The sequence below is a fragment of the Aythya marila genome, assembly GCF_965140915.1.
Source record: "Aythya marila genome assembly, chromosome: 20".
In the NCBI taxonomy this organism is placed as follows: domain Eukaryota; kingdom Metazoa; phylum Chordata; class Aves; order Anseriformes; family Anatidae; genus Aythya; species Aythya marila.
This window is the reverse complement of record NC_139061.1, coordinates 197,016-224,265: the sequence shown is the minus strand read 5'-3', so window position 1 is coordinate 224,265 and position 27,250 is coordinate 197,016. Positions and strand designations below refer to the sequence as shown.

General features: G+C 48.3%; 1 protein-coding gene across 4 annotated transcripts in view; it reads left to right on the top strand.

Annotated features, from left to right (window-relative positions):
- The window catches only part of STX1A (syntaxin 1A), a 109,460-nt gene that overhangs the window by 53,052 nt on the left and 29,158 nt on the right, over nt 1–27,250 (top strand). For all 4 annotated transcript variants that reach the window (XR_014318889.1, XM_082776610.1, XM_082776609.1 and 1 more), the window contains exons 4-5: nt 11,376–11,450; nt 15,809–15,882. Coding sequence is in view for 3 of the 4 variants with exons in the window: in XM_082776610.1 (XP_082632736.1) it covers nt 11,376–11,450; nt 15,809–15,882 (149 nt within the window). In the remaining variant the exon portion in view is untranslated. The remainder of the gene's footprint in view (nt 1–11,375; nt 11,451–15,808; nt 15,883–27,250) is intronic.

Here is a 27,250-nt window from a genome sequence, read left to right as displayed (position 1 = left end):
GAGGTGGGGGACCACAGCCATGTCCTGTGACACAGTGTTCAGGATGCCCAAGGCATGGCCACAGATGTTCAGAAGATGTCCCAGTATGAGGATTCCCCCAAGGGAGTACAAAACCTGCTATGTAAAAATAGAAGTGCCACTCTTGCAGGGAGAAGGATGTCTGTTCCTTAGCAAGCTGGTGAGAAGGGCTTCTGTGGTCATGCTAGGGTTAATGACATCCTGTGGGAGTGTGAGTTTTGGTCAGTGCTCTTGTGGGAGGCTGTTTTTGTGCCAGAAGTGTGTGACTGCACATCCTTGTCTGAGTCCCTCAGAAAGTGGCTGGTTGAGCAGGAGCCATGCAGGGGCTGTTGCTCTGGAGCATGGAGGTGTTGGGCTGCAGCCAGGACTTTTGGGTTGTTCATCAAAGCCCCTGTTAAAGTTGCACAGCCCCGTGTCAGCAGGGGAATTGCTAGGAGACTGCAGGTACTTCACCTTATGCAGATGGCTTTGCTTGCACAATAGTTAAATTTTAAAGAGATTTTTAAGTTTGCATGCAAATGATTAGACAGGTAGCAGTGTTTGGCCAGCCAGCTGCCAACACCAGATGCTTGTGGCAAAGTGTGAAAGCTTGTAGGGCAGAGCCTGATGTCATGCTCAGTAATTAGCGAAGAATGAGCAGCTCTGCAAATGGGAAAGCAAATCTTGGCAAATAAAGAAATCTGGAGAGTTAAGTGGCAGGGGAGGGTGAATTCCAGCATGCAGAGAAAGAGAGGCTGGGGATGCCATAATTAAGGGAGACAGACTAACTCCTCTGCAGGAGCAAAATGAGTCTGATGTAACTTGCCCTTCTCTGAGAGCTGCTGAGCAAGGAAGGTACCAGGGCTTTGGAGCTGTGAGACAGGGAGCAAGTGAGTTTACTGTTATGCTGCTGAGTTGCTTCCTGGGTTTGCTGGTCACTGCAGTCTTGTTGCTTTTGGCATTTCCAATTTTCTCCTCAGTCTAGTGCTCCTTGTTGCTGTCATGCTGGTGGGTGTGTTGGGTGCAGTCCATCTGTGAAGGCAGGATTGGACCTCCTGCTCTGGGGAAGGGACCATGAAGGCTTTGGCTGTGGTGCCCACGATGACTGCCATGAGTTCCTTGTCAGAGGAACTTAGCCATGTTGAACCTCATGCCATTGGCCTCTGTCCATCAACTGAACCTGTCCAGTTCCCTCTGCAGGGCCTTCCTACCCTCCAGCAGATCGACACTTCCCCCCAGCTTGGTGTTGTCACACTCAATCCCTTCATCCAAATCATCAATATAGATATTAAAGAGGATGGGCCCCAACACTGACCCCTGGGGAACACCACTGGTGACCAGACATCAGCTGGATTTCACTCCCTTCAACACTACTCTTTGGGCCTGATGGTCCAGCCAGTTTTTAACCCAGCAAAGAGTGTAGCTGTCCAAGCCATGGACTGCCAGCTTCTTCAGGACAATACTGTGGGAGACCATGTCAAAGGCTTTGCTGAAGTCTAGGTAGACTAAGTCAACGGGCTTTCCCTCATCCACCAGGTGGGTCACCTGGTCATAGAAGGAGATGAAATTGGTCAGGCAGGACTTGCCTTTCATGAACCGATGCTGACTGGGCCTGATCCCCTGGTTGTCCTGCATATGCTGTGTGATTGCATTCAGGATGACCTGTTCCATCACCTTTCCTGGCACCGAGGTCAGGCTGATGGGCCTGTAGTTCCCCAGATCACAGAACCACATAATGGTTGAGGTTGGAAGAGATCATCTAGTCCAACCCCCCTGCTCAAGCAGGGTCACCTAGAGCATGTTACACAGGATGGCATCCAGGCGTGTTTTGAATATCTCCAAAGAAGGAGACTCCACAACCTCTCTGGGCAGCCTGTTCAAGTGCTCTGTCACCTGAACCGTAAAAATGTTCTTTCTCATATGGCAATGAAACCTCTGTGGTTCAATTTATACCCATTACCCATGGTCCCATCACTGGTCACCACCGAGAAGAGTTCGGCCCCATCCTCTTTACATTATCCCCTCAGGTATTTATAGAGGTTGATAATATCCCCTCTCGATCTCCTCTTCTCTAGGCTAAACAGGCCCAGCTTACTTAGTCTTTCATCATAGGACAGATGCTTCAATCCCTTAATCACCTTCATGGGTCTATGCTAGACCCTCTCGAGATGTTCTATGTCCCTTCTGTACTGGGGAGCCCAGAACTGCACACAATACTCCACGTATGGCCTTGCCAGTGCTGAGTAGAGGGGGAGGATCACCACTGTCCACCTGCTGTCCACACTTCTCTTGATGCAGACTGAGATCCCATTGGCCTTCTTGGCTGCAAGGGCACGCTGCTGGCTCATAGCTAACTTATTGTCCACCATGACCCTGAGGTCCCTCCCTACAGAGCTGCTCTCCAGCAGGTCAGCCCCCAGCCTGTACTGGTGCTTGGGGTTATTTCTCCCCAGGTGCAGGACTGTGCACTTGCAGGGTTAAACCTCATGAGGATGAACCTCATGAGGTTCCTTTCTGCCCACCTCTCAAGCCTATCCAGGTCCCTCTGAATGGCTGCACAGGCCTCTGATGCATCAGCCACTCTGACAAGCTTTGTATCATCTGCAAACTGGCTGAGGGTGCACTCTGTCCCTTCATCTAAGTCACTGATGAATTAGTTGAGTAGCACTGGACTGAGTACTTACCCCTGGGGGACACCAGTAGCCACAGGCCTCCAGCTACGCTCGGCACCATTGAGCATAACCCTCTGAGCTGTGCCATCCAGACAATTCTTGATCCACCCCACTGCCCACTCGTGGATCCCACACTTCTGGAGCTTGCCCAGGAGGATGTTATGGGAGACAGCATTGAAAGCCTTGCTGAAGTCAAGGCAGACAACATCCACTGCTCTCCTTTCCAGCCAGTCGTGTTATTGTAGAAGGCTATCAGGATGGTTAAATACAACTTCCCCTTGATGAATCTGTGTTGACTGCTTCTGATCACCTTATTTTCCTCCATGTGCTTAGAGATCTCCTCAAGCATGAGCTGCTCCATCACCTTTCCAGGGATGGAGATGAGGCTGACTGACCTGTGGCTTCCTGTGTATTCCTTCTTGCCCTTCTTGAAGACTGGAGTAATGTTGGCTTTCTTCTAGTCCTTAGACACCTCTCCTGTTCTCCAAGATTTTTGAAGATGGTAGAGGGAGGCTTAGCAATAACGCTCTCCCTCTCAGCACCCTCAGGTGCATCCCATTGGGGTCCATAGATTTGTGGGTATCTGGATTGTCTAAACAACCTCTAACCCAATCCTCTTCAACCAGGGGAAAGTCTTCCTCTCTCCAGGTTTTCTCTTGTTTCTGGGCTCAGTAGTGCATGGGGGATAGCCTTAGCAGCGAATACATGTACTTAAGCAAAGAAGGCATTCAGTAACTCCACCTTCTCTGTATCTGCTGTCACGAAGGCACCCGTCTCATTTAGCAGTGCACCCACATTTTCCTTAGTCTTCCTTTTGTTGCTGATGTATTTGAAGAAGCCCTTCTTGTTATCCTTGACGTCTCTTGCTAAATTTAATTCTAACAAGGCCTTGGCTTTCCTCGTTGCATCCCTGCATTCTCTGACAATCTGGCAATGTTTCTATATTCCACCCAAGTGGTCTGTCCCTTCTTCCACATCATGTACACTTTCTTCTTCTGTTTAAGTTTTCCCAAGAGCTCCTCGCCCACCCACGCAGGTCTCCTGCCCCCCTTCTTCCCCCTTGACTTCTTTAACATAGGGATGCTCTGATCCTGAGCTTGGAGGAAGTGGTGCTTGAATATTAGCCTCAATCCCTTTTCCTTGTAGGGCCTTGTCCCAGTGGATTCCTCCAGTTAGGTCCCTGAAGAGGTCAAAGTTAGCTCTCTTGAAATCCATGGATGCAGTCCTACTTTTTGCCCTGCTTCCTCTTCGCAGGATCTTGAACGCCAACATCTCATGATCACTTCAGCCAAGACTGCCCTCAACCTTCATGTTTCCGACTAGACCATCTCTGTTAGTACCAGGTCCAACAGCTCCCCTTCTCCTTGTTGGCTCACCTACCACCTGCATCAAGAAGTTATCCACAATGTTCTGCAGTAACCTCATGGACTGTTTGTTGTGAGCTTTGTTGTCTCCCTGGCAAATATTGGGGTGGTTAAAATCCTCGAGAAGAACCAGGGCCTGTGAACACGAGGCAACTTGCAGCTGCCTGTAGAAGGCCTCATCCACTTCTGATTCCTGATTTGGTGGCCCATATTAAACACCCACCACAATACCACCCCTGTTGGCCTGCCCTTTAATCCTTACCCACAGACTCTTGATTTGCATCCTCCTTACGACCCTTCTTATGGAGGGGTGTCACTTATGGATGTCACTCAAATGTCCTTAAACAAAAAGAAAACTATCAGTGGTTCTAGTGCAGTAATAAATGAAAATGGTTGAATAATGCAGAAAGGATGGAAACGTAATGGAAATGCTTTTTTTTTTGAATGTTTGAGATAACATGATATATTATGATGATTAAATTCTTACATTCTCACAGCAATTTGGATGGTTGCTAAACATTAGGTACCAAAAATAGGCCCTGCTGGATCTAACCTACCTGTAACCATTGATTAGAAAGCTTTCAAAGAGATGAGTAAGATGGTGCCACTGCCATTAGTGTTGATTTCCAATAAGTCTCTGAATACTTGATAGGCACCAGGAGCTCAGAAGGTGGGACAGCATTAATTAAAAAAAAAAAAAAAAAAAAAAAAAAAGATAAATGGAATGAGCTGGGTAATTATTGATTGATTAACCTGACATTGCTTCTGGGCAAAATAATGGACTACTTGAAGTGGAATTCGATCAACAGAGAATTAAAGGAGGATAATACAATTACTGCAGTTCAGCAAGGCATTTTAAAAATAGATCTGATCAGCTTCACATTGTATCTTTGCCTGCTGAGGATCAGGTCAGCTCTGCTCTTAGTCCTTATCCCACCACGGTCTACACTGTTTGAGGAAGGCTGGAAGGAGGCATCCACCCAGCTCGTGGTCACGGAAGGACCAGGTTGCTTATCTATCAAAGGAGTACTCCTGGAATGGCAGGTGCTAGGAGGGCTGGAGACCTCTGACAGACTCAGTTTTTTTGGATGGTTGCCTTTGCAGACAGTGGGAGCAGCCATTCAGAGCTGTTTGTTATCTTAAATCTTTCTGTCTTTATTCATTGCTCCTGGAGGAGACGGCTTCTGCATGAGTCAGGTGAATTACTGCCTGTTGAATCCCCAGGATTAGCTGACTGGCAAATATCTGCCCTCCCCTGCATAGCACACACCAGAACAGTGCTTCTGTACAAAGGTGCTGCGGTTTCATCAGACTCATTATCTGCTTTAAGCCACATTTTGGGAGGGTCTCACCACTGTGCAAATAGAATTATGATCTTCAGTTTGCATTGTACTCTATTCTCTAAACAGCAGGTCCTATGGAGCCACAAACTGGAGTACCTGGCTTGTGATGTGAAAGGCTTGGGGTGCCAGAGGCAAGCTGTGGCTCCAGTTTGCTTTGCTGTTAGACATGTTAGACATGTTAGACGTGCTGTTCTGCTGTGGCTGTCCTGTTAGGTGGCTCCACAAGTGGGACAGGCCTCAGAAGCCCTGGTGTTACATGAGTTGAATTCCAGCTCACGCAAATGTCCAGACTGGGTTATGGCATTTTCATGGCTCCCCTTCACTTCTAGCTCTTCATCACCAGACAAAACCTGTTGCTTTTGTCTCTGAGTAATTGGAAAGAAAATCAAGACCCAACAGTTTCCCGAAAGGAGGAAATACAGCAAGGCACTGAGCTGCACCATCTCTATTTCCTCCACCTTTTGCACAAGTTAATCACAAAAACAAAATGCTTTTTTTACAAGCAAAATTCAACCCCATAATTTGTGCTGCTGTATTATAAAAGAACAGCCAGAGTGACTGCTGATGAAACAAATAATGTGTAGCACATTCTGAGATTAAAGAAACATTGGGCACGTGGCACCTGGGTCAGCTGTCTCCAAGCCCAGACAAGAGCAGCAGGAGCAGCCAGAGGGTAGCCATGCATGGGGACTCCCCAGGAGCTTTACACAGTGGGTTTCTGGGTTTGAGGCTGTGCGTGGTTGCAGATCACAAAGCCCAGGTATTGATGCAGAGCTACCCAGTGTCCTGGTCCTGACAGTGAACCCATGTGGACACTTCCATGCTTGCCGTGGCTGCAGTTGGGTGTTTGCCTTGCTGAATGGGCAGCCTGTGAGGAGCAGGCTGAGTTTCCTGGGTGTGTGAAACAGGATTCATCAGCGCTCATATCTCGATATTTTATTAGTGCAGTCCCACTGGTAAGTAGCTTTGAATTACCTACAAATATCAGTTAAACAGCTCACCTGCTTCTTTCATTAGTGAATTAAAAAAAAATAGAAAAAAAGTCAAAGGCTACGATTTTAATCTGTTGCAGGTTACATCCAAACACTGTTGGACAGTACAGGCAAGGTGTTCAGGATAGCACCTTTAGTTCCAGGGGATCTTTAAGAGCTTTTTTAACCTTTGTGCCCATCATCGCTGTTCTGCTTTCATGTAAAAGCACTGTGACATTTTGCACTGACACTGAATCCCAGCAGCACCTCTCCTTGATGCATCTCAAGCAGTATTTGTCCTTCCTGTAATGCTGGAAGTTAAGTGGGCAGCTGTCTCCTGCCCACTGTCTATTTTTACATGTCTATTTTATACATATCTAATTTTTACTTCTTGTTTTACTTAGCTTGAATAAATAAGTTGCAATATTAGACTTTCAACTTGGTTTCCAAGAAGGAACATTGGCCTTTGAAAACTTAACGACTGTATAGGGTTTGTTGATATCCCAAGTCTCTTTGGGCAAATGGGACTTTATCTAGAAAGTGCATATACAAATGCAGGGCATTTACTTCTGAGTTACTTCTCAGCTGGCATATCTGCCCTCTTGGTGCTTTCACTGCCAAGCCAGCCTGACCAGCTGCCCACACTTACTGCTGGGAGATGCTCTGGTAATGACCTGGAACATTCAGGAACTCACGAAAGCTTTCCTGGAGATGGGGAATGCAGCCCAGATGCTACTTGTGTCCTGTTCACTTGCCATGCTGAATGCCACCATGTCTCAGGTCATGCTGGCTCTGCTGCACCCACTCGAGGGGCAGGTTCTTGCAGTGCGTGTCCAAGGCTGCTCTTTCTTCATGGGCTTGGCCCTTCCCATTGGGAGTGGGGCAGCCAGTACAGGAGGTTTGTGCATTCCACACAACAGTGTGAAGGCTTGTGGCTGAAACAGCCTTTCTAGCCAGTTCTGATGTTTTCATTTTTATTACTTTAAGGCCATAAAACACTATAGAAGAAGTTCCAACCAGCTCTGTAGGCCCCATCTTGCTTGTGGCTTGTCCAGAGACCACATCGTTTGTGTGGGCTGCCAGGCCATCACCAGGTCCTGTGCTTCATCTTTGTTTGCACTCTGCAGAACTATCCAATGTTTTGCAAATGTAAATGCCACGATAAGCAGGCATGCCAAGGATAACCTTCAAGAAATGAAAGAAGAGTTTTAAGACAAGAGAAATTAGTTTTTTAAAAAATGTCCTTGCGGGAACTGTGGTCAGGATTTTCTTTAATTTTTTATCGAAAGAGTTAAATCTTTACCAAAAAAGATCCTTTTTTTTCTGGCTTTGTTAGTTAACTGAGGTATGAGTTAAAATTGTGCTTTTGTTGATTGCATCGGTTGGTTATCAGTAAAGAATTCCAGGTCACAAGAGGTGATGTTTCATTAATCCAAGTAACAAGGAAGTGAGGAAGCTCAGATGCCTGAGAACCATACTGTGTGTATGTAGTCAGTGTTGGGGTGATGCTCAGAAGCGCTGCAGGTTCCCAGCACACAGGTGAGTGGGTTTCAGTCACCCATGATTAACTTTGAAGGGAAGATCTGGTGCTGTGATGCCCTTGCTGTGCCACTGCTGCTGTCCAGATAACTTTTTCCCCCCTCCGTTATCGATGAACTTCAGTGTCCAGTGCTTGGCTGTAGGCACAAGTCCCTTGAGAGCATCCCCTGTAGGAGCCTCCGCTTGCCATTGGACATCCCTCTTCCTGTGCTGTGCTCCAGGCCAGCAGGAGCTGGACTTGGTGATCTTTGGGGGTCCCTTCCAACTTGGGATGTTCTGCTATTCCACCATTCAAGGAGTGGGACCTAGCCCTAGGGCAGCAGCTCTGACTTCTAGGATGTGTGTGGGGTGCAGGGAACCCAGCCCTGCCATTGGGCAGCACATCTTGTCCCTGTGTGCTGTGCCTGCCACTGCAGGATGGCCTTGGCCAGAGCAGTGGTGATGTTGTGGTAGTTCAGCATCCTGTTGCTGAATGTTACTCTCCATGAACAGTTCAATAGACTTGAGTGAGTCACTTAAACAGACACCATCAGTGCGAAAATAATTGTCTGGGAAGCCTGTGCCTGCCAGATCGCCAAGTAATCCTCACAAGTCCTGTGACTGGAAGCCATCCAGAAGGAGTGTTTTCTCTTTGATGTTCTGTTGAAAATGTGTTGAGGAAAGGCAGTTTCAGCCTTTCCCACAAAAGTGCACAACCCACTGTCCTGTGCCCCTCCACCTATTGCCTGGCCCATCATCTGCCTCAGCTGCTGGTACTGTGGGTGCCCCTGCAAGCTGATGGCATTACTGTGGCATGTCCCTCACCCCAGATCAACATGGGGAGGGGAAAGTACTTGGCAGTGAATTGCGTGAAATTGTTTCATAAGATCAAAGATGGATACAGGTGGGAAGCAACCCCTGGAGGTCCCTGGTCTTGTGCACCCCAGCAGGGCCATTAGGTCAGGTTTTTCAGGCCAATGTCCAGTCATGTGATGAATTGCTCTAAGGATGGACATCCCATATAATCTCTGAGTCCAGATTGTGTTCACAATGGCAATCTTTTCCAATCTAATTGGAAATTCCCATGTTCCATCAGTGCTTGTCCTGTTCCATTGCACCTCCAAGGAGAGTATGGTTCTAACTTCTATCCTTCCTCCTTCTGGGCAGCTGCAGATGGCATTGGGATCCCCTTTCATGTTCCTGTTTCCAGCTCTCAACTGTCCTTGTGTTCATGGCAGCCCTACAAGTACTTTCAAGAATGGGGAAAAAAAAAAAAAAAGTAGTAATTTAAATGAGAACTCAAACTGAAAATGTTCTCTTACTTTCCATGCCTTTGAGCTTGATCTTTGTCTAATATGTAATCATGCCACTTTCTCCAGTGAGGCTGCTGAGCTGGTTTGTTTAGAAATTCCCGGAGCCTGGGAGAAGGTATTTGCAGACATGCTCATTTCCTCATTTTCCCAACACTGCTAAAGCTAAGCTCTGAGTCAGAAAAGTGTACAAGCATCGATAGGATGTGATCTTCCCCTAGTACATTCCCATCATCATGATTTTCTAATTAAGCCTGTGACTGCCAGCTAGAAGCGTACAGCATCAAAGCCACCACAGTCATTGAAATGACTCAGTTAATGTGTCTACACTTTATTAAAGAAATTTCTATTTAATTAAGTCTTGATCCCATCAAAATCAAGAGGGAGTGGTAGGATAGCAGGATTTCTGAGAAATCGTATTTTAATGGCAGGTAGTTTTTACTTTCTTTAGTATCTGCATCCTGAGACACTGTGATGTGCTGGTCTTGCAGGTGACTTTTGGGGTCAGCTGGTCTCGTGGTCAGGTCAGGGTTATCACAGAATCATGACCCTGTTGAGCCAGCTTAACTGCCACAAGCCTATGGATGAGCACAGAGAGGGACTCACTGTGTCTGCTCTGCACCTATGTGCTGGTCCCATGCTGAAGTGGGATGCTGTTGGAGTGCAGGAGGTTCTTGCCATGTGCCCTTTTTGCAGGTGCGTCAAGCAAAGGTTTATGCAGGCCGAGCACAGACGGGTATCTGTGTGCTGGGCACAGGAGGTATGTGACCTGCTCCAGCTTTGCTGTGCTTCTTGCCTGGGTCTGGCAACTTCTGAAATATGGAACCATGAGGTGCACATCTCAGCTCCATCAAGGACACTCTGGTTTCTGGGAGAGGATCATGATGGAGATCAAGGAGCTTTGTTCTAATCCAGGTTTGCCAAGCAGGGATGGTTGCTTGGAGATGCTGTGGCAATGAAAAGTCCTGCAAGACACAAGTGTCTAGAGACACTATAGTAATTCCAGTGTTTTTAATGATGAGTTCAGAGCATTACTGCCTGATCTCTGACATTTGTGCATAAGAGAGAGGATAGATAGATAGTCCTGTGCCAAACCTCTTCAGTTAGTCAGGGCTTTCTCAGCTGATTTACTGCTCTCAAGCATGTCATATGCTTTAGTTTCCTTCTCCCTGTACCCAAGTCAATATTCCTGACAGTCCAGGAGAATCACTGCTGTAAAAGCCTTTGTAATCTTGGAGAGAAGGACCTGAAGATACACAGGGACTCAATGATGGGCTCCCTTCACTTGATAGGGCTGTTCTCCCAGTGGGAGCCTGAAGCCGCATGTCCAGTGCTTTGGCCTGGTCACACAGGAGGATGTGGGTACATAGGGATGTAAATGAGTACAGAGACAAAGGATGTACTTGCACTTGTTTTTATTTGCATCTTCTGTGTTCCTGCACACTGAAATATGGAATTGTTTTACAGTCCTGTTGCTGTTGTGCTCCCCAGAGCCATTTCTGAGATACAGGCTGTAGGACTGGGAGTGTTTCCTGGCACTGTGACACTGCAGCTCACAGATTTTTGTCAAAAGCAGTGAATTCAGGCTGGGGAGTGAATATGCACAAACTGGCTATTATTAAGACAGTGTCAATGATAGCTGCTGGCTGCAGGGCAGAAGAGAGCCTAGGCATGGCCAAGCTAAATCCCTATTGCTGAGCAAAGGGAAAGCGAGCACAGGAACACCAGACTTTCCCTGAGGAAGACATAACTATTTATAATGGCCTGGGGAGGGCTTGCCAGTGTGGCAGAGCCCTAGGGAAATTGTCCCACACTGTGGCACTTGGTGTGCAGAAGGGCTTTGGTGTGCAGCCAAGATTTTCTCTTCACTGCAGGAACCAGCACTGTCACTTGTGTATCTCTTCCATTTCACTTTCTGCACAGCCCTGAGCATGTGGGAGTTTAGCTTGGTGTGCAGGCAGGAGTCCTGCAGTATGGCTTCTCTGTCCCCTGGTTTTCCTGGCCACCAGCTGGGTTATGGCCAGGCTCAGGACTTGGGAGGAGAATCTGTCTGGGTCCATGGAGTGGAGGTGCTCCACCAATTCTGCTAGCCAGGAAGGGGCAGTGCTGTCAGCTCTGGGCCCCATATACTGTGGGACTGGGGGACAGATTTTAACAATGTCTACAACACACCCATGTTTGCTCTTTTATTTCTCCTCAGAAACAAAGGAAGAGCTGGAAGAGCTGATGTCTGACATAAAAAAGACAGCGAACAAAGTGCGCTCCAAGCTAAAGAGTGAGTATTTGCCTGTGATGCTGCTATGGGGCACCAGGTAAGGGGGTATGCCCGCTGCACTCCTGCCTTACAGCCTCTGGGCTGGCAGGTTCAGCACAGGGAGGGGATACCATTGCTGCCCTCCTGTACTCAGGTTGCTTCCCTGCCTCCTGCTCTGTGTCCCCAGGGCCAGCACTGCTTACTCATCCCTCTTGTGCTTTAATGTTCACTTATCTCAGCTCTCTTAACCACATGCAAACTCATCCTGACAGCAAGAGTAACCCCAAACATCAGTGGACACATGCTGCTCTTCTCTCTCCATGGGTCCAATCTCACCTGGAACAGCTGATTTACCCTGCATTTTGCTGTCTAACAAAAATTACTTTTGCTGGGGAGTGATCACATTCAGAATGAACTATGTGCTGAGTGTGGAAACAACATAGGTTTTGGGGATGTGCCATGACCAGAAATGCCTGTTGGCTTGGCTCAGCTTACCATGGGGCCTTGGCTGTCATTTCAAGCCTGTGCCAGCAGCAGCTTGAGTTTGTTGCAGGCCAAGGGAATTTTGGGGTGTTTTTCTCTAGGCAGGTTACAAACAGAGCCCTGTTGCAGCCCAGTCCTATCTGTGTGTGCTCAGGCAACCTGGGGAAGGGACAGCCAGAGGTAGCTTCTGCCTTTGCTTTGTGGGGATCACCTGGGAATACGCATCACCTTCCCTTCTCTAGCATCCTCTAGCTACTTCTGTTTGCCTTTTATGGAGTCACCCCATTGAGTCTCTGTCCCAGGACAAAGGTGAGGGAACAGGGGCATGAGCGCCCAGCAGGCTTATGCACAAGTCCCTGCTGCGGAGTCTCAGGCCAGCCTATGCCAGCATTGGCAGGCAGGCCATAGGGCTCTCCTGGTGTGCTTGGAGCCCAAGCACACCTGTGGCAAGGCCAGAGGGGTTGGGTTGGCAGGGCTGGTCTCGTCATCCCTTGCTTTTCCATCTGCAGTGCACACTGCCTCACCAGTGGCAGCAGGACAGCTCTGCACTGAGTAGTGGGGCCTCCTGCTGTCCCAGCTGTGCTGCCACAGGGTCCCAATGCAGAGGCTCTGTGGGGCTGGTGGTGGGCGAGAAACAAGCTGTGGGCGTGGGGAAGGCTGTCCTGTCTCATTAGTATGCTCCATTGTCTTGGTGTGTCTTCTGCCATGGGTGGCATGGGGACAGAGTGTGGTGTGACTCACAGTTTCTGCAGTCAGAAGAATCAATCTCTTTGACAAGCAGAGGGAGGACGATGTGGCTGTCAACACGCAGATGGCTGTGGTTGCACTGGAGCACTTGGCTGAACCCATTTTGCTGAGGGAGTCTGAGTATCCAAGATCAGCCCCCAGGGATGGTGGCATCTCGGGGCAGGACGCAGGTTGCACTGGCAGGGCTCAGGTTTGTTGGCACTGGTCTTGGGACCATGTGGGATTTGGAAGAGCTCATTGCAGGAGACTGGCTGTACCTGAAGGGCTGCACAAGGAGCTGGTGCTTCCCCTGCACCGACAGCATTTTCCTTGATCCTGAGGTTTTGTGGGAGCCCTGCAGTCATGGAGGACTTGGATGTGGCTGGGGCTGTTTGTCAGATTTGTCTCCACTAGTGTGACTGTGGCCTGTCTGGAAGCCAGAAGGAGCACTTACACTTCTGTTATTCCCTTGCTCCCTCTGTCCTCCTGAGACGTGATCTCACCTAGACCCAGGATGGAAACTGAGGTATCAGCTTATGTGTTCTGCAGACCAGGGGATCCCTTCCAAAGAAGCAGGGCCCCTCTGGCTGGGTAGCCTCACAGTACTGAGATCTCTGGAGCCTAGGTGGGGACAGGGTGTAGTATGTCCTGCTGCAGTGATGCCTGCAAGCCTGCATCCAGAGCGCCCAAGGAGCTCTCCCTGTGCAAAGTGACAGAACAGAGTTTCTTCAGGGGGCACTCTGGGAGGTGCCCCACTGCTGTCCCCTCCAAACGGAGCGGTGGCACCAGCTGCTGCTGCTGCTGTGGTTACTTCAGACTTCACAGCAGTTACTGGAAGAAGAGCTAAGCACTAATGGTTTCTTTCAGGGACATACAACATACTCTATAAATCACAGGTTTTTATGCTATTGCACCAAAAAAAAATCCTTTTCTATACATGTTTTGTTTTGTTTTTAAGAGGCTTTGAGAGCCTGAAGAATTGCAGAACAGGTTCTGATTCCCATTTCCTTCTTCTTCTAGAAAAGACTGACCAGTATTGTATTTACCTGGAGAAGCAGACTGTTAGTCCTTGTGCCTTGTCCCAAATCACCTCATGACCAGCATGATCAATGAAAGAAAACAGTCAGGAATGATCAAAAACACCATCTGCTGACAATGGATTGACTTCTTTAGGAGAGATACTGTTCATGCAGTGGCTAATTCTAATTACCAGCTTCTTGGGAAAATGTGATTTTATTAATTATTATAAACGTACAATGTTTGCCAATACTGTTCCTTGGGAACAGGGAATGATTTATGACAAATGCTGAGGAAGACCAATTGCTGATGAAATGTGCTGTGCAGGCAGCATCCAGTCACTCTCCCAGGCAGGGGTATGCATGTGACAAGTGCCACGGCTGTCTGGTTGTGTGGGATGGAACCTTTCGAGATATCCCCAGATACAGATGCTTGTTCCAGAAGAGAATAGGAGGAAATGCAGAATTTGTGATGATATTCTCTAGCACTTCCCTAGAGCACACTGTGCTATATGACTCCCTCTGCAAGCACCACGATATGTTCCCTAGACCCACTCTTCCTTAGAAGCTTCGGTGCTGCTGCTGTCTGCAGAGTGGTGCTGTGGAGCCACCTGCACTGACCAGCACATGGCAAGCACAGAAATGCCCATGTTGCTGGTGGTGCCCCTGATGCACTGGCTGGCCCTGGGGAGCCCCTGCTGCAGGAGGGACCTGTCCTGTGCTGGGCTCATGGGTTGTGCTGCAGCATGGAAGCTGCCAGGGTTGGGCTTGGAGAGCTGTGGAGATGTCTACATCAGGAATGGGGCATTTCAGCCTAACCTAGGGAGTGCCACCAGCTCACACTGATCTACTGGGAGGTGTGTAGCTCTGTATGCTGTGCCAGCATACAGATTGGAGATTTCTTCCAGGCTTTTAAACTCCCTGTAAAGATCGTAACATAGGAGCTATTGAATTAGCATGTTCTGAGCTGACTGTGAGGGGATTTGTACTCTCTTCCTCTGTGGCAGACCTACTGTGCAACACCATGCCCTCTCCCTGCCTGGGCCCCAGAGGGGCACTGAGTTGTGCAGCGCTCCTATGTGCTGTTATTTGTAGTCTTAGGGCAAGTGAAAAATTAATCACAGTTAGTTGTACTATGGCATAATTAAAAGGACAAATCTCTGCTTTGCTGAAGGCGAATGTTCAGCAAGATGAGGCCCTCTCTCCAGCCTGGGCATTGTGGTCTCTCCTGTGCAGGGCTGACCTGGAGAAGTCTTGAGCTTTGGTGTTTTGCAGAGACATTTTAACTCTGTATTTCCTCATCCTGCATAGCAGGGGGAGAAGAGCACTGTGTTCCCTTTTGTCTGAATACCAGAAAGTACAGAGATCAGAGCTGAACATCACATCAGTTTTGCCGAAAACCTTGCTTACCAGCCTGGGAGTGACTAATGCTCTTCACAGCACAGAGTCGGTCCTGTGGCCAGGCATAGCTGTAATGCACGTAAAGGATAGTGCCTTCCAGAGAGATGAGTGCCCTCACCTTCTGAGTCTTCACAAACACTTCCTGGCATGCCTTCTCTGAGCTTCAGGTTGGGCTGCATGACCTCCTGAAGTTCATTTAAGGCTGAAGTATTCTATAATTCTGAATAATTCCCCTTCTGCTCCCCTCAAAGTCAAGAAATAGCCTAGAAGTAGCTTGGGAGACCTTGCTATAAAGCAGCCTTCTGGTACCTAAAGGAGGCCTATACAAAAGCTGGGGAGGGACACTGCCTGGCATGCCTGACCACGTGCAGGTGAAGCTGCAGGAGCTGGTGGTGAAGAGGACTCATGTTGGTCAGTTCTCCTGTGCCCAGGTGCCCAGGTGCCTGGGCACAGTCCTGCGCCCTGCCTAAGCCCCCGCCACTCCTATGGAGACAGTCATTGATTCCTCCTGCCTGAATGGATAATTGCTGAAAATGGAGGAAGTGGGTTAGAAGGGGAATGTGTGCATTGCATTAATGAAATGACGCTGTGCTGCCCAGCTAAACCAACAGGCTGGAGTCAGAAACTGGGGATTGCTCAGTGCCAAATGCTCCCCAGGTCACAGGCTTCCATCTTTTAAAATCACTTTGCCATAGAACCTCTTTTTCTTTTCTAAACAGCCTAAAATAATCCATGTCTTTCTTCTCTAATCAGGTATTGAGCAGAGCATTGAACAAGAAGAAGGACTGAACAGGTCATCTGCTGACCTGAGGATAAGGAAAACTCAGGTGAGTTTCTGCCCTGGTGTCACCGGGGCAATCTAAAAAGATTGGTTATCTGCCAGAGTGCAAGCCTGCAGCCTGTTGGGAATGTTCTTCCCTGCCGGGGCTGTGGTTACTGCTCCATCTCTGTGTAGCCTTGCAGTCTGTGAAATGGTAGACTTGAAGGGCTGATGCAATTCTCCCTCTTGTTCCAGTGAAACTACCAATAACGAGCAACTTCTTTCAGTGGGCTTCTTAACAGGGTTATCCACAGATACAGAGGTAGAGACTTGGTTTATTGCCAAAGCTTTTCCAGGGGAGTACCACAAAATTGTTCCATAAGAAATGAACATGTTACATGAGATTAACATGCTGAATCGAGTTTTGTTAATGAGACTGAGGCATGAAGGGGTGCACCTCCCTTTCCTCCACCCAAGTAGGTCCTGAGGCTGCTTTATGCTCAGTTTTGACAGGGGGTCATGCTTCTTTTGATTCTTGTCTGCAACCAAGGGAGATGGGTAATGTTGGCTTTACAAGAGATGAGGGTTGAGGGACACAGGGCTCTGTAAGTCCAACATGCACTAGAAAATGGGAGTCACTGATCCTTCTCTGAGCTGCAGGTTAGGCTGCATGACCTCCTAAAGTCCGTTTAAGGCTAAATTATTCTATAATTTTGAATATTTCCCTTTCTACTCCCCTCAAAGTCAAGAAACAGCCTAGAAGTAGCTTGGGAGACCTTGCTGTAAAGCAGCCTTCTGGTACCTGAAGGAGGCCTATACGAAAGCTGCGGAGGGACTATCAGGGAGTGTAAGTGATAGGGGAAGGTGTAATGGCTTTAAACTAAGAGATGGTAGATTTTGATTAGACATTAGGAAGAAATTCTTCACTGTGGGGGTGGTGAAGCACTGGCACAGGTTGCCCAGAGAACCTGGGGATGCGGCATCCCTGGAAGTGTTCAAGAATAGGTTGTATTGGGCTTTGAGCAACCTGGTCTGGTGGGAGGTGTTCCTTCCCCTGGCAGGGGAGTTGGAAGTAGATGATCTTTAAGGTCCCTTCCAACCCAAACCATTCTGTGATTCCATGAAATGTTTAATCAAAGATATGTTGGAGTGCCTTGTAGAGAGGCTTTTCTCTCACAAACAGCTGATTACAGCCACTGCAGGTGGCTCTGCTGAGCACTGCTTAGGTCCTGGCCTGTGAGGACAGATCACAAACATCTCTGTGATGTCTGCAGTGGGTTCGAGTACTAGACTTCAAAAACAGCAACAGAGAGCACAATCAACAGGCTTGCTCATGGCAAGGCCGACAACTTGGCAGAAATTGTCAAAAGAAAGTTTCCTCCAGGAAACAGTAGGCAGGCACAACTAGGGAGAGCTGTGCAAAGCACCTGAGAAGTGCTGAGGGAAGGGACATAGTGGTGAGCTGGAGGCAGGGGAGATGAGCAAGCATCACACCCCACTTGGACATCCTGCGGCATTCTTACAGGTCTCAAGTTAACACAGAAGCATTTGACCACTGATGAACTGAGGTCTCATAAGACAGGGTTATTGTTGGTCTCCAACTGCTTTTGAAGCCAGAGCTTTGGTTCCTAAATAACATGTACCGTTAGAAAACGGGACATGCTTTTACAGATTTTGTGTGGAAGTTAAAGTTATGCAGTTGTGCACTGTCCTGGATATCCCATTATTGCAGGGTACATTGGGATAGAGGCAGGAGAGACCAAAGCCATGGCTCCAGTGGCTTTGTTGGATCAGGCAGTGGTGCAGATTTATCTGGATCAGCCATAGGTATGTGTTGGCATTTTGGCTCCAGCACATCTGCCAGCCTTAGAGCTGCTATACTCTGTCTGTGGCATGCACAGAAGGGTAGGTGGTTCCTGGCACTGTACCTCCTAGCACATTGTTAACTCCAGGTCTGTACATTAAGTCTATACATTGTTGGCTACGTCTTGAGTTCTAAAAGTTGAACTAGTTTAACTTGATGAAATGACATTAGACAAAGACAAGATAAATTATCTCCAGAACAAGTGTACAAAGCAAAAAAAGTATTTCATTTACAGATGGTGTAACTTGACCATACTACTCAGTAATGGGCTGAAAATGTGGGCTAATTTGTGTGGGGAAGTGATTTCAAAAGAACATGATCTTTTATAACTTTGGATCCTCCATCTCCCAGAAGGAAAGTTAGAGACTTGATTACATGAATCATTTAATGAGCATTTCTCCTGTCATTCACATATTGTCCTCTGTGGAGCAGCTCCCTGCTGCACAAATCTTAACTAGAAATGGACAAGCAAATAGAACCCTAATACTCTGAAAAGAAAAAAACAAACGTGCCTGCCAGTAAATCATCCCTAACCTCATTTCTTCCTGATAAACATGTGAAAGCTTTCAAAGGTGACATGAGAAGAAATATTTTGGTGACGCGCTCACTAATCTAAAAGAGCTAAGCCTCTTTTTCTAGGCTGTTCCTGCAGGTCATGCTGTTGTGTGGTGGATTTCTCCATTTCTAGTTAAGGGGAGGCACTGGGCCCATGAAGGCCAAGACTCCCATACCAGATCTCAGAGAGTTCATGCCAAACAGATGTTGGCAGCACTGGGCTGCTTTTATTCAGCCTAGCCAACATTGTGACAAGGGGTGGTGTGTGCAGTTCTGGATGCTTTTGACTTCAGTTGCTCCTCAGGCCTGCAAGGGCAATGATTCCCATCCCATTAGCCTGTGGGGAGGGTCCCCCTCTAGCAGCCCCGCCTCCATCAGCATATGTTCCTCTTCCCTGTGGGCAGCTGCCTTCGTGCTCTGGCTGATGAGAAGCCTTGGATGCTCTTGTGGCAGGAGGCATCAAGCCCTTTTAGAGAGGCATTAGGTGTGCTCAGTGTTGGCCTCCTAGCCCCAAGCCCCGCATGCCTGTTGTGCCCCAAGCCATGGGCACAGTGGGGAAGTGTGTCTGCAAGGGCTTTCTCAAGCATGGTGTTGTGGCTTAACCCCAGCTGCTCACTCACTTCACCTCAGTGGGATGGTGGGGGAAGAGAATTGGAAAGGCAATTGAGAAAACTTGTGGGTCAAGGTAAAGATAGTTTAATAAAAAAAAAGAAAAAAGAAAAAAGAAAAAAAAAAGAAAAAAGGGGGGGGGGAACTCAGCCAAACTAAAACAAATGATGCAAATTGCAATTGCTCACCGCCAGCCAACTAGTGCCCAGCCAGTCCCCAAGCAACAGTAGCCCCCCTGGCCAACTTCCCCAGCTTCACTGTTCAGCATGATGCTGTTAAGTTATGGAATACCCCTTATGCCAGTTGGGGTCAGATGTCCTGACTCTGTCCCCTCTCAGCTTCTTGTGTATCCCCAGCCTCCTCACTGGCAGGGCAGCATGAGAATCTGAAAAGTCCTTGGCTTCATGTAAGTTTGCTCTGCAACAACTAAAACATTGGGGTGTTATCAGCACAGTTTTCATTACAAATCTGAAAGCATAACACCTTACCAGCAACTATGAAGAAAATTAACTCTATCCCAACCAAACCAGCAAGCATGGTTTCTCCCTTCCTCGTTCACTAAGCTACTGCTGCCTTTGTGGTGATACTCCAGGAGACCCACAATGAAGGTGGGTTTATCTGGCCCTGCTGAGCAAGGGTTATCAAGGCCAGACAGTTGAGTGTTTGAAGCCATGACTGACACCTGGGTGCTGCTGCACCCCAGCATTGGGTCTGACTTCATCACTGCGCTTGCTAAAGCAGCCTGGTCTATAAAGCTACTGGCTGCTGGCTCATGTATGGGCTGAAACCTTCACTTTTGGCCTCGACCCTGTAAACCACCAAGAGGTGCAGCTGTCACAGTGGTTGTGCTGGGGGAGGTGGGTCACTCTGAGGTGACCTCAGCTGCCTGCTCAGTCCACAAGTTCCCAGCTTCTTACATGTAGTTCTTGGTTGTAACTTCTCTGTGTGTTTACTAGCTTGGTCCTTGCTACAGAGGACCAAGGATTCTTGTTGAAATGTTTATGCCTTAGAAAGCTGCACAAGCACTTCTTTGTCCTCTCTAGTCCATAAGAACTCCTTACCTTCTTTGTGGGAAGTCCAGCATGCAGTATTTTGCTCCTCTTTGCCACTTTGCACTTAGATTGAGGTGAATTAGCCTGACACCTCTGTGCTCAAAGATTTGGGATCTAAGATACAAAGGGCTGTTGCTTCTGGTGCACATCTTCCCACAGCAGAGACCATTTCAGTATACAGAGGCAGCCAATTCTGGTCCTGAATTGAGGCAGACTCTGGTCCTGGCAGGTTATCTGTATTGGTGATTGATGAAAACAGGAGCAGCTCTGTGCCTTTCCAGTCATATAGAAGTGGCAAGTCTGGTACCGCTGCTCAGGATTTCTATCAGCCTGCTTGTATGTGGCAGCTGGGAACATACTCAGCAGATCCTGCTGTCTTTCAGGACCCCCCACTCTATCTGGGTTTGCCATGCAGCATTGCACGTGGCTACCTGTAGAGACAGGTAATAGAAAGATTTAGATAATTTGAATGGAAGTGTGTACAGGTGGAAGAAGAGACTGACATGGGTTGATGGCACCCAACGCAGAAGGTTATCAAGATGCCAGCACAGATACATACAGCTTCTAAGAAAGCTTAGGGTAGGTAGCAAACCACTGGGCATCTTACTCCAGAACAGATGAGAAGGACCTCTAAAGGCCCTGGACAATTTTAATAATTCCATAATTATGTATCAGCTGTGCTGCCTCAAGACCCAAGGCAGGTAAGGGTGAAAGGGTGTAAGATCAGTGTTGCTGTCAGCTCTTGAAGAGCACAGAAGGTACATCCCAAGCCAGTCTGTGGCCACCAGTAACAAAGATCCCAGGACATGTGAGGAGGACTCGTAAGATGTGTCACACACAAACACTGCTGGCCATGTGTGTTTTTGGCCTTGTGAATTCGGAGCATGAGAAAATAAGTGAATCCAGGAGTGAGTGTGAGTGAAACACATTTTATTTAATAAATCAACTTATTGTTCTGTGCAGTCTTAATGAGCTTCACTAGGTTAGTTGCTGCACTCTGGTGCTGAGCCTCTGTGTCTTAAGCAGTCTTGCCCATCCCTGCCTTGTTGGTGATGTGACCTACCAGTCACATCGCCAAGTTGGTGATGTGACCTTGCAGTGTTTTCAGCCAGTGCTCAGCCATACTTGAGCCATTCACCTTGGGTTAGTCATGCTGTGATGGCTGGGCAAACTGAGTTGTGATAGACTGTGTTCAGGGCATGCATGGGGTGTCTGTGTGGTTGGTGCAGGGCCATGAGCCTTCAACAGGTGTCGCATGGTCACAGCTTCTTAAAACAAACTTGCCCAGGGCTGAAACTTTAATTCCTCACCACATAGTGCTGCTGTGTAGTTTTTATTGCGGGTTGGCCAACACACTGGTGAGCTTTCAGTGGAAGAGCACCTTACAAAATGGAGCCGTTGCTCTGGTAGTGCTTCTTCAGCATTTGCCTCTTTTTTACTTCAGAGTGAGCTCTGGTACTTTGTTCTCTCTGGTCATACTGGCAAAACATGAGTGGAAAAAAAAAAAGATAGAGCAAACAAATGAGTCCTTGTTCCTCAGCAAAGGTCTTGTTTTAGCAAACAATTAAAGTGATAATGCAAATAGCAGCTGTCAGCACTGCTCTTCATTGCCTATGCGTGGGGATCCAGGCACCTCTTGTGCCTCTCTCGCAGAGGTTTTACACACAAATATAAATTATACTTTCTCAAAGTGCTGTGCAGGGAAGCAAGAGGATATGGGGTATTTCTACTCCTTTTCAGCCCATAAAGCCACTTGTGTAGTCTGCTCCACTATGCTGCAGTCAATGCCTAACCAATACTAGTAACACTGACTAATTAATTCTGCAAAGGCAGCTTCCAGCACAGAGCCCAGCATCCTCCAGACCCTGCACAAGTGGTGAGAGGCTGTCATAGCTGAGCCTCAGGCAGTGGGGAAACTATGCTGTGCAAAACAGATGCAAGAGAAAGGCTTGAAATGTGTCTCAAGAGCAACTGGAAATAACAACTGCTGGGGCTTGCTTTTAGCAGGACATAGCAAAGCCAAAGCAAAGCAGAGTGAAACAGTATACAGCAAAGCAGGACAGCATCTGTGTGCCATCTCTTCTCTCCTAACCCTGGGAGGGGCCCTGGCACAGGCACAGCTCTGCACAAACTGGGCAGTGTGTGTGGGGATGTCAGCAGGTCTCTTACCAGAACAAAAAACAAACAAAAAAACCCAAAACACCTCTTCCTTTACCACTCCAAAGACACTGCTGTTGCTGCGTGCTTCCAGCAGTGCTGTGAAACCACCACCACCAAGCTTTCTTCTCAGCTCTGCTCCACAATGCGCCTTTCAGGAGTGGTTTGCCATCAAATACAGGTGTGGGTGACAGTGGCAAGAAGGTGGAGACCAGGCATGTGATACACAGGTGTGCCCAAACAGCCTGCAGGAAAGTAGGAGCACACAGGGCTGCACAGCCCCAGGGACCAGTCCCAAAGCTCATTTTCCGGTAAAGGGTTAGCAGCAAAGCTTGGAGCTCTTAATCACGATCTCCCTTCATCCCCTGGAAGGAACTAAAGAAATTTGGGTATCTTTTACCTCCTCTTGCTCTCCTGAATCCCAGTGCCTCCAGATATGGTGAGGCTTCCTTCCATCAAAGCCTGGTGGGGACCCAATGCAAGTTGAAAGCTCAGAGCCCCTGCACTGCAATGCTGAAGTGGATGATGTAGCACAATGCTCTTCTTCTGGGCTTGGGCTTGTGATCCAGTCAGTCTCTGACTGTTTGTCTTCTCATGGATGCTGACCCTGTGCTGGGACCCTGTGCACAGCAGTGTGTAGTTCAGCATGTACTCAGGATGGTGGAGGCTGGGAGCAGAGCTGGGCACGGAGCAGCGTCATCCTTGGGCTGCATTGCTGGCTTTGCTCGTCATCATGCGCTGCAGGTGAGTAGTGCTGATAGCTCTTGTGGGTCTGGCAAATGGCACTGCTGGGCTGTGAGTGCCTGATGGATGAGCTGTGCCAACACAAATTTTGTAGCTGTCCCCAGGGAAACAGTGTGGGGTGAGCTTATGGTAAGGCAGTGACTTGGCTCTGAGTTGAGAGTTATCTGCATTCCAGTTTGTTGTAGAGTTTGGGAGGATGCTGATCCCACTTTCCCTACAGGGCAGCTCCAGCATCTCCCCGCTAATCATTTGTATTTGTAATTTTCTGGCTTGGATATACAATTAGTGTGAAAATGTCCATGGCCCTTGATGGCTTTGCCCTGTTATTTGGTGCACTGCTGTGCAATTTCAGACTTTTGGTGCTATGGGACATATTCACTGCCACAGGGAGTGTAATGGAGATATTGCAGCTGGCACTGTCTGTGAGCAAGTGTAGGTGTCCTCTTTGGACGCAGCCATCCAGCAACAAGCCAGTGGCCCAGCTAGAAATCTGCCATCTGGATTTGTTCCTTATCATGGGATCACAGTGTATCAGTGAGAGGGGAAGTCAGGAGATCTTAGTCCCTGCCCCAGAACCATGCCAGCCATATCAGGTTGCATTGTCAGGCTGCATTCTTGGTATCTCTAAGGATGGAGATGCCATGGACATCAGGTCCATGGGTCCTCTAGGCCCTCGTCCAGTGTTTGACCACTCTTGTGATGATTTCCAGTTAAATTTCATATAGGAAATTTTGCAATTTCCCATATTCCAGCTTGGTCCATCACCTCTTGTCCTGCCACTGTGCACCTCCAAGAAGAGTCTGGTTCCATCTTCTCTCTTCCCAGGGTGTTTCTAAGATCCCCCTGAGCTTTGTCACCTCTAGCTGACCTAACCTGCTTCTCTCAGCCTGTGCTCCAGCCTAGACCATCTCAGTGGCCTCAACTGTGTTCACTCCCATGTGACTTCTCTAGGGAAGCCCCTTTCAGAACACAGCACTTTAGGTGTGGTCTCACAATTGGCAGGTGGAAAGAGTAATCCCTGTCCTTGTTCTGCTGGCTGTCCTTCTGCTCACTGCTGACTGCTGACTCATGGGCGCGGTCTTCTCTCCACCAGGACTTCAGGGGCTTTTGTAAAGCTACTTTCTGGTCACCTGGCACCTAGCCCATCTTGCAGCGTGCATTCCTGTCCCCAGTGCAGGACCCTGCATTTCCCTTTGAACTTCATGGGATTCCTGTCAGCCTCTTTCTCCAGACTTTAGAGGTCCCCCTGAATGCCAGCCCTGCCTTCCAAATTCCCAATTTGATGTATTCTGCAAATGTGCTGAAAATGCATTCAACTCTGTCATGCCAGCTTGGTGATGAATCTTTTTAACATATAGTCCCCAGCATCACACATGGAGGGATTGTCATTAGGAACTGGCCACTTGTTGGACTTTGTATTGCTGTTCACAACCCTCTGAGTCTAGCAGTCCAATTTTCCATCTACCTTATCCAGCCCATCTCTTATCAAAATGTCTATAAGTATACTGCGTGAGTCTGTGCTAAAGGCCTTAAACTCATGATATATACCATTCTTTATTCTCCTCTCATCTGCACAGCCAGGCATCTCATTGGAAAAGGCAAACAGGTTAGTACAGCATGATTTGCCCCTGGTAAATCTACACTGGTTGTTTCCAATTACCTTCTTGTCCTTCCAGGAGGACTCAGGGGAGGCTGAGCAGCCTTGGGTTTCCCAGATTCTCTTACCAAAAGTTTGGTCTAATGTTTACCTTTTGCCAATCCTCTGGAATCACCCATGGTCACTGCTGTCTTTTGAAGATGATGGAGAGGCCCTTTACAGTGACATGGGCCAGGTCCCATGGACCTGTGTATCTCCAGCTGGTGTAAGCTCTCCCATAGCCTACATCCTGCTCTGTGGGTAGTTCTTCATGTCTCTGGCAGAGGACTCTAGGAGGCCAAGAGGACTGAAGCAAAAGAGAAAAATCTAACCCTTGCCTTGGCCATTTCCCTAGTCAATGGGGCTCCTTCAGGCTCACTGGTACTTTTGGCAGACCATCTTGCTGTCCTGCGCAACACTGACACTGTTCCAGCTGAGCTTTGGCTTTCCCAGCTCCTTCTTGGGCACTTGGCAACATGTCTGTGCTCGCTGGAACCTGGCCCTGATCCCAGCTCTCTCCTAGTGTCTGAGATCCTGCCTGCCCTCAGTGCTGCTGGTGCTGCACATTACTGCCTGGGCTCAGCACAGCACAGTGGAACCATCTCTGCACCTCCCTAGTGCAGGAAAGTGGGAAGGGGTTGCGTGCAGGGCCTGGCATGTGGCCAGGCTCACCTTCACTTGCTTATGCTATCTGGAGCCAAGGAAACCAGTAGGAACCAGATTGAAATTAATTTTAAATCATCAGTCTGAGAGAAAAATTTGCAATTGCTAAGCCTACCAAGGTGTTAAAATTGTCATTTTAAAACTCTTTTTGTGCCATACATTCAGCAGCATGCTCTGATCTGTCTAGAATGAAGCCCAAAGAAGCTGCCCTGCTTCTGAAAAGTGCTTTTGTGTGTGGGAGTTGGGACAGGTTGAACTGGAGATCTGATTTAGATGTCTGGTACATTAAGTGTGATCCTTGTGTAGGTATTTCTGCAACAAGGGCTTTACTCTTTCATACAGACTTTGCTGTGAGCAAATCACTGAGTAAAAGAAAAAATGAGAAGCTAGATTACCCGTGTCAGCATGTTGTAAAGTAGGAGTAGCAGTGGTATCTAGGCATTAAGATTATGGACTTTCATTCTGGTTTTGCTGTTGTCATTGCCAGCCAAAAGAGCCCCATTGGACCTGGAGCCTTCATAGGAACAACTTCCACTTCCCGTCCATTGATGTGGGCTGGGGTACCCATCTGCTGTTTGACTACTTAAATTGTCTGGGCTATGTTGAAGCTATGAAGGCAGGGAAGACCTGTGAGGATGTGTACCAGAAGATCTGACAGGGCTGGTCCTCCAACTGTGGTCCTGGGGCAGATGAGGGTGCTGGCCTCTTCCACAGGAGCATGAGTCTATCCTTGGTGCTGGCTCAATCACAGAATCATCTAGGTTGGAAGAGACCTCCAAGATCACCGAGTCCAACCTTTGATGTAACAAGTCCTCCACTAAACCATATCGCTAAGCTCTACATCTAAACATCTTTTAAAGACCTCCAGGGATGGTGACTCCACCACTTCCCTGGGCAGCCTATTCCAATGCCTAACAACCCTTTCAGTAAAGAAGTTCTTCCTAATATCCAACCTAAACCTCCCCTGGTGCAATTTTAGCCCATTCCCCCTCATCCTATCACCAGACACGTTGGAGAATATGGAGAATAGACCAATCCCCACCTTGCTACAGTCTCCATTAAGGTACCTGTAGAGTGCAATAATGTTGCCCCTGAGCCTGTTCTTTTCCAGGGTGAACAATCCCAGCTCCCTCAGCCATTCCTCATAAGACTTGTTCTCCAGACCCCTCACCAGCTTCACCACCCTTCTCTGGACTTGCTTGAGCACCTTGATGTCTTTCTTGTAGCGAGGGGCCCAAAACTGAACACAGTACTTGAGGTGCGGCCTCACCAGAGCTGAGTACAGGGGGACAATCACTTCCCTAGTCCTGCTGGCCACACTGTTTCTTATGCAAGCCAGGATGCTGTTGGCCTTCTTGGCCACCTGAGCACACTGCTGGCTCATATTCAGCTGACTATCAACCAATACTCCCAGGTCCTTCTCCACCAGGCAGCTTTCCAACCACTCATCTCCCAGCCTGTAGTGCTGCTTGGGGTTATTGCACCCCAGGTGCAGGACCCAGCACTTGGCCTTGTTGAACTTCATGCAGTTGGCCTCAGCCCATCAGTCCAGCCTATCCAGATCCTTCTGCAGAGCCTTCCTAGCCTCGAGAGATCAACACACACACCTAACCTGGTGTCATCTGCAAACTTACTGAGGGTGCACTCAATCCCCTCTTCCAGATCATCGATAAAGATATTAAAGAGAACTGGCCAATACTGAGCCCTGGGGGACACCACTAGTGACCGGCCTCCAGCTGGATATAACTCCGTTCACCACAACTCTTTGGGTCCGGCTATCCAGCCAGTTTCTAACCCAACAAAGTGTACGCCAGTCCAAGCCATGAGCAGCCAGTTTCTTGAGGAGAATGCTGTGTGAAACGGTGTCAAAAGCCTTACTGAAGTCAAGGTAGACCACATCCACAGCCTTTCCCTCATCCACCAAGCGCGTCACTTTGCCATAGAAGTAGATGAGGTTTGTCAAGCAGGACCTGCCTTTCATAAACCCATGCTGACTGGGCCTGATCTCCTGGTTGCCCTGTAAGTGCCGCGTAATGACACTCAAGATAATCTGCTCCATGAGCTTCCCTGGCACTGAGGTCAAACTAACAGGTCTATAGATTCCCAGGTCTACCCTCTGGCCCTTCTTGTAGATGGGCGTCACATTTGCTAGCTG